This window comes from Pelophylax lessonae (genome assembly GCF_965119305.1).
Source record: "Pelophylax lessonae genome assembly, chromosome: 3".
Lineage (NCBI taxonomy): Eukaryota > Metazoa > Chordata > Amphibia > Anura > Ranidae > Pelophylax > Pelophylax lessonae.
Window position 1 is genome coordinate 194269747 of NC_138770.1, and position 19780 is coordinate 194289526.

The 19780-nt window shown below is 49.1% G+C and overlaps 1 protein-coding gene across 1 annotated transcript in view; it reads left to right on the top strand.

Annotated features, from left to right (window-relative positions):
* The window catches only part of FAM168B (family with sequence similarity 168 member B), a 41928-nt gene that overhangs the window by 951 nt on the left and 21197 nt on the right, over nucleotides 1-19780 (top strand). The window contains exon 2 of the mRNA XM_082252446.1: nucleotides 16188-16267. Coding sequence (XP_082108572.1) covers nucleotides 16198-16267 — 70 coding nt within the window. The 5' untranslated portion in view covers nucleotides 16188-16197. The remainder of the gene's footprint in view (nucleotides 1-16187; nucleotides 16268-19780) is intronic.

Sequence of the window (19780 nt, forward strand, 5' to 3'; positions counted from 1 at the left end):
AGCTCACTGTGAAATCCCTTAGAATGAAGCCGGTCGCTGGCTGGTGACACAGCCGACATGTTCAGCTGTCTGTCTTCTGGGTTTGTTTCCCTTAGACCTTCTGATTGGCCTGGAGCAGCCATGACATCACTCCCGAGCATGCGTGCGGGAGCCACTATTCATAGCACAGAGCTCTGAAGGAATGGCACGGGCGGCCGTTCCTTCAGAGCGCATGCGCCAGTGATGTCACTGGCTGCATGCAAAGTAAATATCTCCTAAACAGTACATGTTTAGGAGATATTTAACTACCTAAAGGGAAGCCTTATCATAGGTACAAGTTATAGAGGAAGTTTTACTTCCTCTTTAATAAGGAGGATGTCTGTGGCCTCCACAGCATTCTTGTTTGACCCTCCTGTGCCACTCTCCCTCAGCACTGGGGTCACATTAGCTGATTGATGGAGAGAAATTGAGGGAGAAGAGAAACATTGGAATAATAGTCAGTACCAGTGTGCAATGGTGTATATGCTTTAGAAGAATAAATCACCTCTAACGTTGGGTGTCTTACATGTGGATGTTGCTGCATTATGGAAACATTTTAGAATAGTTTTTTACATTTTAGAATGGGGTGCTTCAAGACTGTCCATAGATTTGAAGGGTGCCTTGAGATTTCCTATCATTTTAAAGGGTGCCTTGAGTTAAAAAAAAAAAAAAAAAAAAAGGTTGAGAAACACTGCATTAGTTTATGGTTATTATTCTTATACAACATTTATTTGGTGCCAACAGTTTGCGCAGTGCTTTACAATGTAAGTGCAAACAGTACATTTACAGTACGATTCAATACAGGAGGAATCAGAGGGCCCTGTGCGATAGAGCTTACAATCTACGTTCCCACCTCTCCCCCCTCCATATGGCGTTCTTTATTTTCCAGGTTAGAAAGCAGCAGGGGTAATGATGTACACAGGGAGAAAGCTGGACATGTCGAAGACTGGGTTCACATTTGTGGGATGTAGGAATGCATGCAAAATTGCACAGGTCCCTGTAGAACACGCAAAAAAAAAAAAAATCTCTTTTGCACGTGTTTAGCGGTGCCATTCATTGTTATTGGCTTTCTGATGCACAATGTGGAAGTTTGTGTGAAATTGTGCAACAAAGTACCGTATGTTTTGGTGTGGTGGAATTTTAAAGCTGCTCTTTCGTTTTGCTGCTACTTTCACATTCACACTGAGCAGTTTTTAAAGCGTTTTGTGTTTAAAAACTGTTGGCGCTATATAAATCCTGTATAATAATATTAATAAAAAGGGGGAAAAAAAAGACAGCAGGAAAACTCAAGAACAAGGCTTCCCTTTAAATTCTGTGTATGTTTTCACACTGGAGCATTTCGGTGTAAAAAAACTCGGCTCTTGGAGCATGTTTGGCCAGTTAAAAACAAAGGTACTCAAATGCACCTCCTATTGAAATGCATTGAAAATGTGGCAAAAACGCAACACAGATGTGGTTTTGATGCGTTTTTGAATACGTTTTCAATGCAGAGGTGCGTTTTTAAGGCGCATGTCCTTTGAAAAAAGCACCACAATCGTGGCAAAATCCACGTATACCATTTTTTATTTATTTTTTTGCTACTGATCAGTGTGACAGTACCCTAAAGGCTAGTGGTGATGAAAATAATCAATGCGGAGACCAGCTGGATTGGGGGATGAGCCTCGGCTCCTTTTCTTTCTAGTGGCGTGCTTTAACACCTTCCTTAGCCTATGTCAGTGAGGGTTTTGTGTAGCCGGCTGTGTGCTTTTTGCTGCTCTCCCCGCAGGCTCCTCCCCTAGAACACATCTCATCATGTACGGAGTCTGCTGAACCCACACAAAAGCCGCAGTGCTGGTTCAGCATGGCTCCCCATATACCCCGAGGTTTCAGGCTGGTGCATCAATGGTGGGAGCAGATAACGAGCGGGCACGGCGGAGAGGAGGAGGCTGCAGGGGAGCTGGTGGCAGCCAATGTGTGCGCAGTCTACGGCGGTCCACCTTAGCAATAGACCAGGTCGTCACTGGGCTCTTTTTTTTTTTTCAAAATTGTCGCTCTTTTTTTGTTTTTAGCGCATAAAAATAAAAATCGCACAGGTGATCAAATACCACCAAAAGAAAGCTCTATTTGTGGGGAAAAAAGGACGTCAATTTTATTTGGGTATAGCGTCGCTCGACTGTGCAATTGTCCGTTAAAGTCATGCAGTGCCGAATAGCAAAATAGGGCCTGGTAATTAAGCAGGAAAATCTTCCGCTCCAGAAGTGGTTAAGGGAGACCACACTGTGCACCAGATCTTCCCCATGTCTAGTTGTCTACATAAGACACTGACAGCCAGAAGGAGGGGGAGGGCGCTTCTAATGGAACTTCCACAGAGGTATAGAGGAGGAAAAACAGCTCAAATATTCAGTGGCAGCCAGGCAATCTATTGCTTTCTGGGCATTCTAATCCCATCTCAAGGGAGGGAAGGGAGAGGAGACAGTTTGCCTCCTTGTATACTATACAGATCCCACCATACACTCATCTACACGGAATGAAGGGGGGGGGGGGCATGGGATGCAGAACATGGGGTGCAGGAGGAGGACATGGGATGCAGAACATGGGGTGGAGGAGGAGGACATGGGATGCAGAACATGGGGTGGAGGACGAGGAGGACATGGGATGCAGAACATGGGGTGGAGGACGAGGAGGACATGGGATGCAGAACATGGGGTGGAGGACGAGGAGGACATGGGATGCAGAACATGGGGTGGAGGACGAGGAGGACATGGGATGCAGAACATGGGGTGGAGGACGAGGAGGACATGGGATGCAGAACATGGGGTGGAGGACGAGGAGGACATGGGATGCAGAACATGGGGTGGAGGACGAGGAGGACATGGGATGCAGAACATGGGGTGGAGGAGGACATGGGATGCAGAACATGGGGTGGAGGAGGACATGGGATGCAGAACATGGGGTGGAGGAGGAGGACATGGGATGCAGAACATGGGGTGGAGGAGGAGGACATGGGATGCAGAACATGGGGTGGAGGAGGAGGACATGGGATGCAGAACATGGGGTGGAGGAGGAGGACATGGGATGCAGAACATGGGGTGGAGGAGGAGGACATGGGATGCAGAACATGGGGTGGAGGAGGAGGACATGGGATGCAGAACATGGGGTGGAGGAGGAGGACATGGGATGCAGAACATGGGGTGGAGGAGGAGGACATGGGATGCAGAACATGGGGTGGAGGAGGAGGACATGGGATGCAGAACATGGGGTGGAGGAGGAGGACATGGGATGCAGAACATGGGGTGGAGGAGGAGGACATGGGATGCAGAACATGGGGTGGAGGAGGAGGACATGGGATGCAGAACATGGGGTGGAGGAGGAGGACATGGGATGCAGAACATGGGGGGGGGGGGAGGAGGAGGACATGGGATGCAGAACATGGGGGGGGGGAGGAGGAGGACATGGGATGCAGAACATGGGGGGGGGGGAGGAGGAGGACATGGGATGCAGAACATGGGGGGGGGGGAGGAGGAGGACATGGGATGCAGAACATGGGGGGGGGGGGGAGGAGGAGGACATGGGATGCAGAACATGGGGGGGGGGGGAGGAGGAGGACATGGGATGCAGAACATGGGGGGGGGGGGAGGAGGAGGACATGGGATGCAGAACATGGGGGGGGGGAGGAGGACATGGGATGCAGAACATGGGGGGGGGGGGGAGGACATGTGATGCAGAACATGGGGGGGGGGGGGAGGAGGAGGACATAGGATGCAGAACATGGGGGGGGGGGGGAGGAGGACATGGGATGCAGAACATGGGGGGGGGGAGGAGGACATGGGATGCAGAACATGGGGAGGAGGAGGACATGGGATGCAGAACATGGGGAGGAGGAGGACATGGGATGCAGAACATGGGCTGGAGGAGGACATGGGATGCAGAACATGGGCTGGAGGAGGACATGGGATGCAGAACATGGGCTGGAGGAGGACATGGGATGCAGAACATGGGCTGGAGGAGGACATGGGATGCAGAACATGGGCTGGAGGAGGACATGGGATGCAGAACATGGGCTGGAGGAGGACATGGGATGCAGAACATGGGCTGGAGGAGGACATGGGATGCAGAACATGGGCTGGAGGAGGAGGACATTGGGTGATGGACATTGGGTGGAGGAGGAGGAGGCCATGGGGGGGTGGGAGGAGGCCATGGAGTGGAGTATACATGAGTGTTCCTCTACACAGGTTATACTCCATGTATACGTGACAGTGTTTCCTCTACACTGGTGTGACAATCAGTCCATGTGCTAAATAAATACTGTTGTCTGCTGTGTTCAGGCTTTGCAACATGCAGGGAGTGTCCTTTTTTAAGAGCAGATAAAATAAAAAATCTTCTGACTGTTGACATTTTTTTTAAAACCATGGGCAGTAATTGTGATGCATCGTAGAATCGAATCATTGTCAAGATAATCAAATTCTGAGACCAGTGAAGATGCACACCTCTACTAAAGACTAAGTTCACCTTGGGAGCATGTTACATCCCTATTTAGGATGTAACATGCTACAGCACCTGGACGGGTAATCCGAGCAGAAGTTTTTCTCTCGGCCCTCCCTTCCCCCGCAGTCACCTGGGACACATCACAGGTCCCAGAAGACTGCGTGACCATTCACAATGCGCGGCGGCACCCGGGTGAGAAGCTGCAAGCTGTCACAGCTGGAAATCTCTAGCTGAATTGGAGACATGAACAGAAGGGGGAGATGGAGAGCACAGGATCAACCAGGTTTTTTTTTTTTGCAGAAAACGAATCTCGTAGTGCAGGGGTCCTCAAACTGCGGGTCGCATGCGGCCCACCAGGGTCCTGAACCCGGCCCGCCGGCCAGGATGGATCATTCATGTTGTTTGCCGGGCACGGAGGCGGCTGTAGCTATCGCAGCACCGCAAGACTCCCATCGGCATAGGGCTGACTGCCTGTCACTCACTGTGCAAGTGTGCAGGCCTCACACAGGACAGGTGCTTCCAGCCAATGAAGTTCTGAGTGCCTTGTATCGTGGGAGGACAACCACTGCAAGGTGTAATTTCAGTATAGCTGGACTCGTGCTTTAGGTGTTATGCTGTTTATTGCTTGTACTGTATGTGCTTTTCAGAAGGTCACAAGGATTTGAGTATAGTTTGGTGTGTTGTAAACAAACTTTCTCTTACGTCCTCCGACTGTCGCCGCCCCCTCACAAGTCTTCACCAATGGGTATTGACCTTTGCTCCGCATGAGTAGCTAGGCACAAGATTTGTTAACAAAAGCTTTTAGCATAGACACACCCCTAGGGGTTGTCCCATTAGTCAATACCTCCCTGCACCAGCATTCCCAACTCAGTTTGATCTTGCCTAGCTTAGGAGTAGCAGGCTTTCCTGTGCTGGGGCTTCAGTCTCAGCCTTCTACCCTTTTTTTGATTTTATTTCAAGTATTTTCTCTTTACTTTACTAGCTGTTTTTTTGTCAGCTCTTAGTTAGGGATCTTCGGATGAAGATGTGTCATGCGGAGCTGGGTCTCGGACTGGCCGCCCTGGATCCCAGGGCTGAGGGCCAGATGGATCCCCAGCCTGCCATCGAGCGTTCAGCTACGGTTCGCCCTGGCGCCATGAACGACCCATCCCTGCTCGCTGTAGGGATGCTGCCTGTGAGGTGGCTACCTCACTGGACGCCATTCTGCGGTCTCGTGCTGCGGTCCACTGCGTCCTGGCTGCGGCACTCCCTGTCATTATGGATAGCGGTTTGTCTCCTGGAGACAGCTCCCCACGCCATCCGGTACGGTAAGCACCTTCTGTGTGGGGACCCTCTGTCTGGGGTGTCAGTCTGTGGCTGTGTGTCCCCTCCCATGTCTGTTGTGTGCGGGCTCCCTGCTGCGATCCCTATGGGGGGTTACATGCCTTTATTTGTGCTGCGGGGGGGGGGCCTCTCTCGCTCCGCTGTGAGAATAACTTTGGGAGATGTAAGTGCAGACATGTGTGGCGGCGACCGCTGCAGCTGAGCGCCGCGCGGTCCGCCATTTTCACTGTGTGTGATATGCTGGTTTCACCCTGGGCCTCGCACAGGGTTGCAGTGCGGTGCTTTTGGCGCCGATCGCCGCCATTTTTTTGTGTGTGGCGGGCCGCTCGATCAGAGCACGTGTCGTCGGCCATTTTCTAGAAGCCCCCATTGGTTTCTATGGGCAGCCATTTTCCCTGAGCCTGCTGCAGGTATAGTTCAGCCTTAGTGACCTCGCTTCCACTTTCTATGGAGCAGCGATCAGTAGCAACGCTCTGCAGGTGATCTCTCCATTCCTTACTGGGCTATCCTTCCTAATTCATATGTGAGCTTTGCGGTGAGCTGCCGCGGCGCTTAAAGGGCCAGTACCTTTTGTTCAAATATCAGGATAGCTGGTTCCCCCCAGCCTGGTGGGGGACCCTGGGTCTGCTGAACCCCCGCTGTGCCTAATTGGCCGCTGTAGTGACATTTTTGATGTCATGTATGGAGGTGCGGGTGGCTGAACGTTCTGCATAGTAGCAGGCAAGGTTATCTATCTCCTCTGTTTCGGATGGTGATGTGGCTGCTGTGCCTGGCTTGCCCCTTTCCGGGTCTCGCTCATCTCTGGACCTTTTGGGGTCTACAGGGGAGGCAGAGGTTGAAGGGGTTGATACGTCTCCTCCAGACTCGCCTGAGGAGCTTGCGCTCATAGATGAGCTGCTCCCTCCCATAATGGATCATCCTTTGGGATACATAGAACCCGCTAGTCGGCGCAGGTTTTTTTCCCCTGCCCTACTGCATTTCATCACACTGTGATTGAACAATGGCGTTTTTAAAAAAAAAAAATAAAAGCCCTTTACGGTGCCTGGTCCGTTTACACTGCTTTTACCCCGTTGCGCCCTCCACGGAGGAGCGCTAGTGCGTGGCACCCCAGGTGGATCACGCTGGGGCCGTGTTGACCAAGGTTACCCTGGTTTCCACTGAGGATACCCCGGTTTTCCGGGATCCTAAGGACGGGAAGTTGGAGTCTCTTACCTGCCTTGCTTGTATGGTGGCGGGCTCTATGCTCGAACCTATTTCGCTTCTGTCTTGGTGGCCCAGGCGGGGACCGCCTGGACTGAGGGGCTCTGGCGCACCCTTGTGTCCGCTGCTGCACCGCCAGCTGCGCTGCCTATGGTAGACCTACTCCATCAGGGGGTCATGTACTTTTGCGATGTGGCCTTGCGTGAGGCCCTTTTCGCGGCACGCCTGTCTAGTGTCGCGGTGCCTGCCGTCGACTGATCTGGTTTAAGTGTTGGTCGACTGACCAATGGTCACGGAAAACGGTGGATTCTTTTCCCTGTGCTGGGTCTCGCCTTTTTGAGGCTTTGGATACTCTGGTGAATGGAGTCACTGGGGGCTAGAGCACTCTGTTGCCCTAGAATCCGAAGAACGGTCCAGCCTTGGCTGTTCCGCTTCGGGACAGGTGGGTTCAGGAACTCGTTCGAACGAGATACAATTATTCGGCTGTCTCCTGGGCGCATGCAGGATCTCCTGGCCCAGGGGGTGGTGGTCCCGGTGCTTCACCGGGACAGGTTTTCGGAGGTTTTTTACTCCAATTTTCTCACTGTGCCCAGTGAGGAGGGCGAAGTACGTCCGATCCTGGACTTGTATGCTCTGAACCGCTTTGTGCGTGTTCGGGAGTTTTGCATGGCATCCCTGCACTCAGTGGGGTTGCCCTGAGCCCGGGAGGATTCCTGGCCTCTGTCGACCTGAAGGATGCGTGCTTTCGCATCCCCATTTTCGTAGGTCATCAGAGGTTCCTTCGGTTCGCCATTACGGTGGACCGTTGCCAGTCCGTGGCGTTACCTTTCGGTCTCGTTTCGGCCCCACGGGTTCTTACCAAAGTGCTGGCACCTGTTCTGGGCCTGTTGAGAGCCCAGGGCATTGCGGTTTTGGGATATCTGGATGATCTCCTGTTAAGCTCGAGGGTCAGTCAGGACCTGCTTAACGCCCTGTCCACCACGGTACGGGCGCTTCAGGAGTTCGGTGGGTCCATCAACGTTCCGAAGTCGACGCTGTCTCCTTCGTTAGCTTTCCCTATCGGGGAATGGTTCTGAACTCTGCTCATGCTAGAGTATTCCTGCCGGAGGAAGAGCTCCGGACTCTTCAGGAAGGGGTCAGGTCCCTCAGGGACACCCGTTCCTACTCTCTCAGGACCTGTATGCGGTGCCTGGGGTTAGTGGTCTCGACCTTCGAGGCGATTCTTTTTACTCAGTTTTCCCAGGCGGTCTCTCCACGTGGAGATTCTGGCCACGTGGGAAGAAGCACCCTCAGTCTTGGCTCTGAGGGTTTCCTTGAGCGCCAAACCAGAAGGGATCTTCTGTGGTGGCTCCAGTCCCCGGCTGTGTCTGGGGGTAGGTCTTTTCGTCCGATTGCTATGGTCGGTGATCACCACGGCTGCCAGTCCGTCGGGGCTGGGGTGGAGTTCTGGTCGTCCTGTTTGCCCAGGGAACTTGGTCGGGAGAGGGATCCTCCCTTCCGATCAACATTCTGGAATGGTGAGCGATACAGCTTTGCCTTCTCCAGTGGTCAGAACGACTTCGGGGCCGTCTGGTTCGGGTACAGACGGACAATGTCACCGCGGTGGCTGACATCAACCTCCAAGAGGGCTCCGGGTGTGCCCGAGCGACCCGGGAAGTGACCAACGTTCTGTCTTGGGCTGCGACTCACGTCCCGGCGTTCACGGGAGTTCGCATTCCGTGGGTGGGGAACTGGCAGGTCGATTATCTGAGCCGCCAGACCCTGGACCAGGGGGAATGGTCCCTACGCCCGGAATTCTTCCTGATGCTGTGTGCGAGGTGGGGATCCCCTAATGTGGATCTGTTTCGCGTCTCGGCTGGACAACCTGGGGGAAAGGGTCGTGGCAAGCACGCGCGATCCTCGGGCAGCCGCCTCGGACGGGTTAGTGGCACTTTGGCATCAGCTTCGTCTGCGGTATGCCGTTCCTTCACTTCAGTTGCGGTCAAGGTTCCTTCACAGGTTGGCCTAAAACCGCACGCAGTATTTCTGGTGGCTCCGGACTGGCCTCACCGGTCCTGACACACGGACATCGTTCATATGGCAGTCGTGCCTCTGTGGCACCTGCCACTGCGGGAAGCCCTTCTGTCTCGAAGACCGATCTTCCTTCCTGCTTTGCAGTCGCTGACTGTAACGTCCTGGCTGTTGGAAGCCGGGTCCTGTGGACTGGGGTCTCTCCCCTGAGGTCATTCCTACTCAAGGCTGGAAAAGCCTCGTCTGGTAATATTTGTTACCGTGCTTGGAAAGCATACTTTACCTGGTGTGTCCAGGGGGTTCTCCCCTCGCTCATGCTCGGTGTCAAGAGTGTTGGCTTTCTTTCAGACTGGTGTGGACCAGCGTTTGGTGCTGGCCACGATACCAGGCCAGGTTTCGGCACTGGCTGTTCTTTTTTCGGCGCCCTATGGCGTCTCATTCATTCCTCATTTGCACCCTTGTTCGAGGTGTGCGTCTTTTGGCCCCCCCTCGGGGGGCGCCCTTGCCTCCATGGGACTTGAACTTGGTTCTGTCCGTGTTGCGGCGTGTCCCTTTTGACTATGTCAAGGAGATGTCGTTGCCTCTGCTGTCGGGTCAGATTGCCCTTTTTTGGTGGCGATCACTTCGGCTCGCTGGGTGTCAGTATTGGCGGCATTGTCCTGCCGCTCTCCCTACCCGGTGGTTCACAAGGGTAGGGTGGTCTTGCGACCTCACCCGTCCTTCATCCCTAAGGTGGTCTCGGACTTTCACCTTGTTGAGGACGTTGTCGTGCTTTTGCTCTGTGCGAAGCCTGAGCATCCTAAGGGGGTTGCTTTGCATTCCTGGGATGTTGTCTGGGCGATCAGGGTTCACCTGTCGTCCACTGTTTTCTTTCGCGAGTCGGATTCCCTCTTTGTCCTTCCTGAGGGACCTCGGAGTCTGCGCGACCATTACCGAATGGTTCTGACAGGCCACTATGCTGGCCTATACTTGCAGGAACGGGTCCCACCCTTCCCTGTTAAGGCGCACTCTACCTAATCTCTGAGTTCGTCTTGGGCCTCCCCGGCTTCGGGCCTCAGTGGCCCAGGTGTGCGGGGCCGCGCCTTGGTCGTCCGTGCACACTTTCTCCACTTTTTATAAGGTGTATGCTTGGGCATCAGCCGATGCCTCCTTTGGCCGCGAGTTCTCAGTGCGGCAGTGCCATAGGAACACTTGTTTATGGGTCTTTGGCTGTTGGGGTGTTTTCACCCCTGGGTTTCTTGTGTTGCTGGGTTGTTGCTCCTGTTGAGCACGTTTCCTGTTGCCCAGCTGGTTCTCTTACTGTGCGTAAGGTTCCTTTCTCTGATGTGGGTACTGCGTTGCTTTTTCTGCGGCTACGTCTCCCACCCCTCATGTCTACACTGCTTTGGGACATCCTATTGGTGAAGACTTGTGAGTGGGCGGCGACTGTCAGAGGACGTAAGAGAAAACGGAATTTTTGTAAAATCTTACCGTAAAATTCCTTTCTCTGAGTCCTCCGACAGTCGCCGCCCCCCGCCCCTCTTTTGGGGTTTTTGTGTACTCTTACTGCTATGCTACCAAACTGAGTTGGCAATGCTGGTGCAGGGAGGTATTGACTAATGGGACAACCCCTAGGGGTGTGTCTATGCTAAAAGCTTTTGTTAACAAATCTTGTGCCTAGCTACTCCTGCAGAGCAAAGGTCAATACCCATTGGTGAAGACTTGTGAGTGGGCGGCGACTGTCGGAGGACTCAGAGAAAGGAATTTTACGGTAAGATTTTACAAAAATTCAGTTTTTAACCTCCCTGGCGGTAATCCCGAGTGTGACTCAGGGTTACTTTTCAGTACCAAAAGCGGTAACCCCGAGCCACACCCGGGATTACCCTGTAGTGAAACTCGCCTTGTCCCTGCGATCCCCTGATGTCCTCCCGCTTTGTCCTCTGGGCGATGCCGGCATCCGTCTTCCAGGTTCCCTTTCCGGCGGGGGAGGGGGGGAGTGCGGAACCCAGCGGGAAATGAAAAAAAATAAACAAAATCACGAATCACTAGACACTAATGCCCCGTACACACGTTCTGATAATCGTACGACAAAACTCACTTTCGACCTGATGTCACGATAATCTGATCCTTAGTACACAGCTTTCGACAGCCGATCACGACAGTTGGTCCAACAAAATCCGAAGGGACAAACAGGAAAACTTCTGTCGTACGACATCTTATCGAACGATAATCGTTTCGTCAGTACAGTATGCGTACGCTAAAAGTCGATCGACAAATACCACGCATGATCGGAAATAGTCAAATGACGTTGCACGACGCAGGGGTCAGACGTATGACACCACTTCCGATACGTAGCTACGAAAAATACACTTGTTCAGTGAATCGTACGAAGAAAATCTGATGGTTTGTACGCGGAGTTGGTTTAGATTTTAGTAACATGTAACAATTTACGAAACATTAGTCGTACGATTATCGGAACGTGTGTACGGGGCATAAAAGTGACGACGGTGACGATTCTGCGACAGAGCTCAGTGATGTGTGAACTTGGTGCTCTATTGACGGTGGTACGGATCAGGATGCGCCCCTAAGATTCCCATTTACTGGAGCATCTTGTATGAAAGTAGATGTTAAACACGACACCCCCTTGGCATACCTACAATTATTTCTGACCGATGAGGTTATTGAAAAAATAGTTACTGAGACAAACCGGTACGAAGAGTAACAATTAGCTACTCTGCATCCGAAGTTTTTAAGAAGCAGAAATTGGAAACCAGTGACCAAAGATGACATTTGGAAATTTCTGGGCCTAATAATATTTCAGGGAGTGGTGGGGAAACCCCTGCTGAAGTGGTATTGAACTAATACATTACTTGCCACTCCATTTTTTGGCTCGGTCATGTCAGAGTGCAGATTTTCCCTGGTCATAAAATTTTTACACTTCGAAAACAACAGAATTTGATGAAACTACTCATCCTGCACCAAAACTAAAGAAAATTTGGGAAGAATCTCAAATGATTCTAAAGATTTTCCAACGGAGCTATGTGCCAAAAAGATATCAGCATAGATGAATGTCTAATGACCTACAAGGGAAGGCTCAGCTGGGTACAATCCATTGCATCAAAGAGTGCACAATTTGGCGTAAAATCCTACATACTATGCAAATTAACTGACTACATTTGGAATTCAGTGATATACACTGGAAAAGGAACAAAATTCAATCCAAAATACAGAATGTCTTGAGCCATTGCTAAATCAGGGCTATTGTGTAACAACCGACAACTTATACGTCTCCTGAAGTCAGAGTTTCTTCTGCAAAACAAAACAGATGCCTATGGAACCGTTAGGGCTCACCAACGCGACATGCCGCCAACGTTTGGCAATAAGAAGCTGAAGACTGGAGAAATGGATACCTGGCAGAAAGGCAAAATGATGGCACTGCAATGGCAGGACAAGAAAGAGGTTTGCCTAATGAGTACAGTGCATAACACCTCCACTGTTATGGTATGCACAAAAGGTGGGAAAGAAATCATGAACCCACAAGTAGTGATAGACTACAATAACACCATAGGAGCTGTCGACAGTCGACCCAAGCAATGACCTTCTTCCCAGCTATGAGGAAGCAGCAAAAGAAGTACTACAAGAAGATCTTCAGACATCTTCTTAAACAATGCTTGTGGAATGCCTACATTCTGCTAAAAACAAAAAAAAAAGTGACACGCCTGTGATTCATTCGGACTTAATTTGTAACGTTGCCAAACAAATCTTTGTGAACCACCAAACCCCATCAATGGCTATGAACAGATCTGGACATCGTGCTGTTGGCATTTGTCAACCCGGAACACCTGACTGGTCATCTCTTCATGGTCTACATCCCACAAACCGAGAAAGTCAGCACCTACAAGGATGTGCGTGGTTTGTTGCTAGAAGCAAGATGACAGTGGAAGGAAAATTGGAAAGGGAAACCAGATTCTGTTGTCCTGATTGACGTCGGACTTTGTGCAGTCCCATGTTTCAAAAATGTTCATACCCGAGATGTTTACCAAACCGATATGCAGTGTCTAGTATTACAGTGATTAGTAATATTGCACCCTTGTTTGGACAAATGTCAGTGTTTTTGGTTTGATTACATTATTGAATAAAAATTAAGTGTTTCCAACTTTATCATACCCGGGATGTTTACTAAACTCTTGTTTGAACAGATTAGTGAGTTATTCCTAAGAATTACAGGCTTATAATATCAAACCAATTTCATGCAAAATAATGTACCACTTTGACATTCAAAAATACTGACAATCAGACCGCCAGGGAGGTTAATATCCGATTTTAAGATGTGGTTTCATAAGGCCTCCTGCACACTGGCCTTTTTTACAGCTGCTGTTTTTGGCGTCAGACATTGTTTTCTGCAGCTAGGAAACTCCCCAGCATGCGTGTCCATTCACACACAGGCTGTTAGCAGTTTTTGGCAGGGCTTTTTTTAGCTGTAAACTCTGATAAAAGCTAAGAAATGCTGAAAACGTGGCTATTCAGTGTTTATCAGCGTTTTAAGCCATAAGCTTTTATGGGAGTATAGTTTTTCTTAATGAAAAACGCTACTGAAGAAACACTGAGAATTTCTACAGCTAATGTTACTGCGTTTTTTATAGCATCCAGTAGGCATGAGGCTAAAGCTCCAAAACGCTAAGCAAGCCAAATTCCATGCTTTTTTTTTTTTTTTTTTTTGTCCCTGTTTACGTTCGAGAGCCTGCAGGTCAATTCCTGAAGCTCCAAAAGGTAAATGAGCATTTTGGCCCCATTAAATTCAATGCAAAAGCACACAAAATTCTGTGTTGTGCATGTATGGCACTCCTAAAATTGCACAAAACTCAAAATTACTTGCATACATTACCTTCAAGTTTGAATGGGGATTAAGGAGTCTTAAAGTGTAGCTTGCAAAACAGTTCAAGAGTCAGTCGCATAAGTCACACCAGTGTGAGCGGAGCCTAAAGTGGAATTCCAGTCTAATTCTGACCCTTTCTAAGACTATTCTATCTTCAAACTATGGCCTTCCAGTTGTTAAGGAACTACAATTTCCATCATGCCTAGTCATGTCTGGGAATGTCAGAGTTTAACAATGCCTCGTGGGATGTGCAGTTCTGCAACAGCTGGAGGGCCGTAGTTTGAGGATCCCTGCTGTAGAAGAGATGTCTATACTTGCCTATTCTGAAGCCACTGTGATCAATCCACCTGATCAGGTCCCAGTGCTGTCTTCAGTGTAGAGAAGATGCTGTGACAACAGTGCAGAGCCTGGACGATGACATCACCAACAGATTTACTACGGGGGCAGCTATTGGGTGGAGAGAGCTGGTGCTACCCCAGAACAAATCTGCAAGGCAGCAACTTTTTGGGAATGGGAGGTTGTAGTTCTTGAAATAAACTATTACCTTACCACATTGGATAAAGTGACAGTGAATTATTTCATGCATCCTGTAAGTTATCTATCAGTTGTAATATCAAACACTGATAGTTTCTCTGAAGTTCTAATTTAATCATATGATGCTGTGTAAGAAATGCTTGTCCTAAGTGGGGACCATACACTGTAGGGCTCCATTCACACAGGCATACTTATTCAGACATCCATGTGAATTGTCTTCACCCGCATTCTATGACAGGCAGACACACATCCCGGAGTGTACATCTGTGTGAGTCTGATGCAGGGAGCAATACGCAGACTGGCTGTTTAGTTTCTATTCCTAGATTGTATTGTAACTGTACTGTCTGCTCTCATGTTGTAAAGCGCTGCACAAACTGTTGGAGCTATATACATCAGCTTACTAGAAAGAAGGTGACGTGCCCTGTGTCTGGCCAGCTTTAGTCTGTATGTGTCCAATGTGTAGGGTTGGCATTGAGATCTTTTGACCTAGATCTATCATTCAGGTTCAAAAACTCTATTTAGCTTTGCTAGATGTTTTTAATCTAATAGTAACGCATTTTCTAGCCAGCTTTTTTTTATCTGCTTTTCGATGTTTGAAGTCATCTTACAGTTCATGTAAATGGTTTTTCACATAAGTCAATCGAAGCTGTTTTGGCATCAGGAAATTCAAACTGAGCATGTGATTAAAAAAACATGCTCAACTAGCAGCTGACTGTATAAACTGCATGTCAAGGTGAGCAGCAGATCCAGACATAAAGGCACATTTTATGCAGATATTGACCTTCCCTGCAATACCTGAGGTGGGCCCCTCCTACTTGGTGTCTGTCTATTGTTGGTGAATCTGCAGTGGAAAGTAGGTAGGTGCTGCTACTGACCCTAGTTTTAAGTGCAGAGACTGGGGCTGTAATACCCAGGACTTAATGTTGTTAGCTGATGAGTTAGCATTGCCCTGAATGCTTGCTCCTGCCACTAGTTAGTAAACCTGGATCAGGATAGCGGTCCTAGAGTCTCTGTGTAACAGACTTCTCACGTAGAACTGTGCCAAGCTTGGGTAGCAATGCATGCCTGCCTGGCACACTGCTCAATGGATTGGAGGTAGCCTGCCAAGTTGTTTCTGATCTGTACACCTGATATCCAACATCGGAGCACAGAAATAAGCAGTGCCACTAGAGCTTCCATGTTTTCAGGTAAACCCTTTATATAGTTACAGTAAGGCTTTCATCAGCATTCTGTATCTTTTGGATCCACTGATGGCCTTGAAATGCTACACTGAAGGTATACTCTGCCTAAAGGATAAGTTCATCTTTTACAAAAAAAAAAAAAAATAAATGCACGTTTTTTTTTTTTTTTGTAGGTAAAAAAGAAAAAATGTGCATTTATTTTTTGTTGCAGGAGCCTGTAAAGCATTGCACCAGCGACCAGGAGATCGCTGATGCCATGCAGGTCTCCTGCAGATCTGTCAGTGTATCGGCTTGCTCTTACCTTTTATGCTGACAGGAAGAAAGAATGAACTACCTCAGCGTCCTGGTACTTCATTGAAAATTACAAGCCGACAGCCGCAAAGGTAGTTTTCCTACGACCTTGTAGTTTTCCGTTCAGAGAGCTGTTTTTTTTTTTTTTTTTTTTAAATCTAACGGTGAGGAGAAAGGAACTTATTCATTATGTATTTTCTATCCAATGCTCAAAGTGTGCAGGTTTGTGACCTCTTTAATATTATTTAAGCATGCAAATATCTTCCCGATTGTAATAAAGATTTTTTATTTATTTCTTGTTTTCCTTCTAGATCTAAAATCATGAATCCTGTCTATAGCCCTGGGTCTTCTGGGGTTCCATATGCAAATGCCAAAGGTATTGGATATCCTGGTAAGTAAGCAGCTTTGCTCCTTCAGTCTCCTGTTTCTTTTGATGCCTGTTTAGGTAGAGAATTTCTATGTTATGAAAATGATTTAGCCATGTAATCTTTAAAGTACAAAATACCTTTTCAGTATCCATATTCTGTAAATGTAAAGCTATCAATTGGTTCAACATTGGATAATTAATAGAAATACACTCAATACTGCATTGTGTGTAACTACTTGAACTGTAGACTGCTCTGCTGCAGGTAAGCATTTTGTCAGGGATGGCATCCTTTTAGAGCTTTCAGCTGTCTTCTATTGTGGAACTTAAGGAAACCATTCACGGATGTGGAATCTAGATGCCTACAGTGTCTTTGCTAGTAAAAACAGAGGTAGTCACAAAGCCGTGGGAGGGTGCACTTGGTGGTGTTTGAGGTAGGTTGCACAGTAACAATGTACCTGTTTAGTCCTGCTTGGCACGACCCAATAACTATCTGTTTGTGGGGAATAGAAGACTAAGCAGGATTGAATATGCATTGTAAGTGTTTTTGTTCCATCGGATAAATCTTGGGATAACCCATACAATGTCCACTTGGCTTTTGAATTTTCCTGATATAAGCATTCTTTTATTTTTATGTGTATGGTAACCTTAAAGTAAAACCAGAATATTACCTATAGTATGCAAGGAAACTGTACAGAAGCAAAAATGGGCATCTTGTTCCTGCCATCCCTGCGTTTCCCTGCTACCTCAGTCTGCTGCTACAGCCCTTAGAAACTGTCATATAAGTTTCTGAGAAATTAAAAAATTGCTCAGGGCAGTGCAATCCTCCGCAGCTGTCATGTGGAAACAGTACTGTAGGAATTGGGATGCAGTGTTCACCATACATGGAGGCCCTGGGCATTTCTGGGGGATCAGGATGTGTGGTTGGGCACATGCAAGGAAAGCACAGGATGTTTAAGTTGAGATGCAAATAAAGTGGGTGTAAAGTTACGTTTATTTATTTATTTATTTTCCTAAAAAAAAAAAAAAAAAAAATGGTATTCTTACCTGCTCTGTGACAAGGTTTTGCACAGAGCAGCCAAGCACCTCCCACTGTGGTCCCCCCACCAGCGCTCATCTTCTCTTGTCCATGCACCACCATAGGAAGCCGCTTCCTATGGGTGCGCATGTGTGGCTTTGCTCCTGACCTGGACTGTCCGTCCATTGACACACACAGCGTGGCTCGGACCCACCCTCTTTTCTCTTTTCACAGAATTTTATTTGACAGCAGCAGGAGCCAATTGCTCGTGCTGATGCCTCTTTGTCCTGTGAATGCGGGGAAAGGAGAGAACCTCTGCAGACGGAGCACAGTGCTTGATTGAGTAAAGGGCCATACACACTAAGATTTTCTGAAGACTTTTTCCTTCAGATTTACCTTTTCTATGTAGTGCAAGGGCCTGCCAGATTGCATACAAATTGAAAGTGTTTAGGTTTGACCTCATATTATATGGTTTTGGTAAGTCTAAAGGAAAAAGTCTTCAGAAAATCTTATAGTGTGTATGGCCCCTGTAAGGAATTGCAGGAGCGATACTGGGACATTTTTTACCCTAATGCAGGGATTCAGTAGGGTAAAAATGTCTAGGTTTTACAGCCACTTTAAAGCTGTATTCACCACTCCCGGACCGCCTACCGTGTATTTACGACGATACTTTGACGATAATACTGGTGTTATGGCAGCTGCCATAACCCCGATATTTTCTTATACGATGGTGGTCCGCTTTAGCCTGACAGTGGTCCCAGCGGCAGAATCACTTTTATGGGCGGCGGGAGAGGTTTTCGTCCCCCGTTCCGCTCCTGCCACTTCCCGGAGCCAGCGGTAGCGGGAAAGATGATCCGATCCCGTGTGTTGCTGGGCAGGAAGTCGAGTGAAGGCAAGAGGGCCCCCACTGGACTCTTTGCCCTTGGAGGACTGGAGCGACATCAAATGTCACTTCTGCCAAAGGGGCAAAAACATTTTTGGAAAAGAAAAACGACTTTTCTCTTTCGTTCACCGACAGACACAGCTTCAAGTCTTTAGACCATTGGGCTTATGCTCTTGCTCTCTAGGAGTAGGACTAGGCGGAAACCTTCTTGGTTACACCCCTTGGGCAGTCCCAGAGGGTATACCATCACTTCCTGCTGTAGGACTTGCAGTTTTTTTGACTAGTTCAGGAGTAAGGACCTGGCTCTCTGCTGGGATCTGCTGTCCTGGCGTTTGTTCCTATTTTAAATGGAATTTTTTTTGCTCTTTCTTTATTTTTGTTCCTGTGTGAATTACAATCAACAGCCGGACTGGGCAACGCACTGGATATTCTAGATCCTTAGTCTTCCATGTCTGGTCTGCGAGCGCGACCCAACTACTAGCTCCGCGCTAAGTTGGCTGCGACATAGTCCCACTGAACGGGGGCTGACCGGCGGGTGAAACACCTCGCGAGGTTGAATAGCGCTGGTCACGACAGCAGTCACGACCAGTGTCGCAGCGTACCTCAGGCCGCAGCACCCCCATTCCAAGTTGGTGCAGTGGACTGCTGAGTGTCGCCCGCCTGGTGATCGTGGTATGGTGAGTAGTGTGTCCCCTCCTTTCCTGTGGAATTGTTGGGGTGGATGTGGCCCCCCTGTGTTGCCCCCCCCCCCCCTTGTGTGGTTCCCACTTAAATTTGGACGCCCTCCCCTGTCCCTGTATTGGGGCATGGTTGAAATTGGGTGGGGGGGGGGGGCTACATGGTGCTGGGCTGGAGGAGCAGTGGGTGATGCTGCGGTTGGTCCCGATTAGGGGTGTCGGTCCCTAGGGGGTGCTCTCTTGAGGTCTGTAAATGTTTTTCCCTGGGGTCCGGGGTCCTGTACAGCGCTGCGTGGTACCGCCATTTTTCCATGGTCTCTGTGATTCCCCAGTTCGGGGGCCATGTTTCCTGGAGACAGCATGGCGCGCCGTGGGGGCCAGCCATTTTGCTGTAGACTTGCCCTGCATTAATGTCAGTATCCCTCATTGTAATGCATGGGCAGCCATTTTCTAACTCTTCCCCATAGGAAGGCATGCGGCAGCGATTTTCTTGTGGTCCACGGTGCTGGACAGCGTAGGCAAGGCATCAGACACTCTAGGCATGACCCAGGTGCTTTCACTTCCTGTGTCAGATCGTTTCTTTCTGCTGTACAGAGCGTTCCTGCAAGCCTCCTGATTGGTTTGGTAAAGTTTTTTGGGGTATCTTGTGGGTTTCCTCACACACACTAACAGACTGTGTCAGGCTGGGACTTGCTGTACCGCCAGTGCAGTGGTGCGATCGCTTTTTTGCGACTTTTTTAAAGTGACACTACATCTAATTTAGCAAACATGGAGTCCCAGGAGAAAATTTCACCTACTGACCCCTTCAGTGCGACTACGGCCCCTGTCAGCTCTTACAGCAGTTTTGGAAAGCCTGGTGTCAAAAGTGGATTTAGTGTTAAAAAGTAACACTAGCCGTAAGCGCCTTTTGCCTTCTCCCCCCCCCCCCCCCCCCCCCGTTGTATCTTCAGATTCAGAGGCAG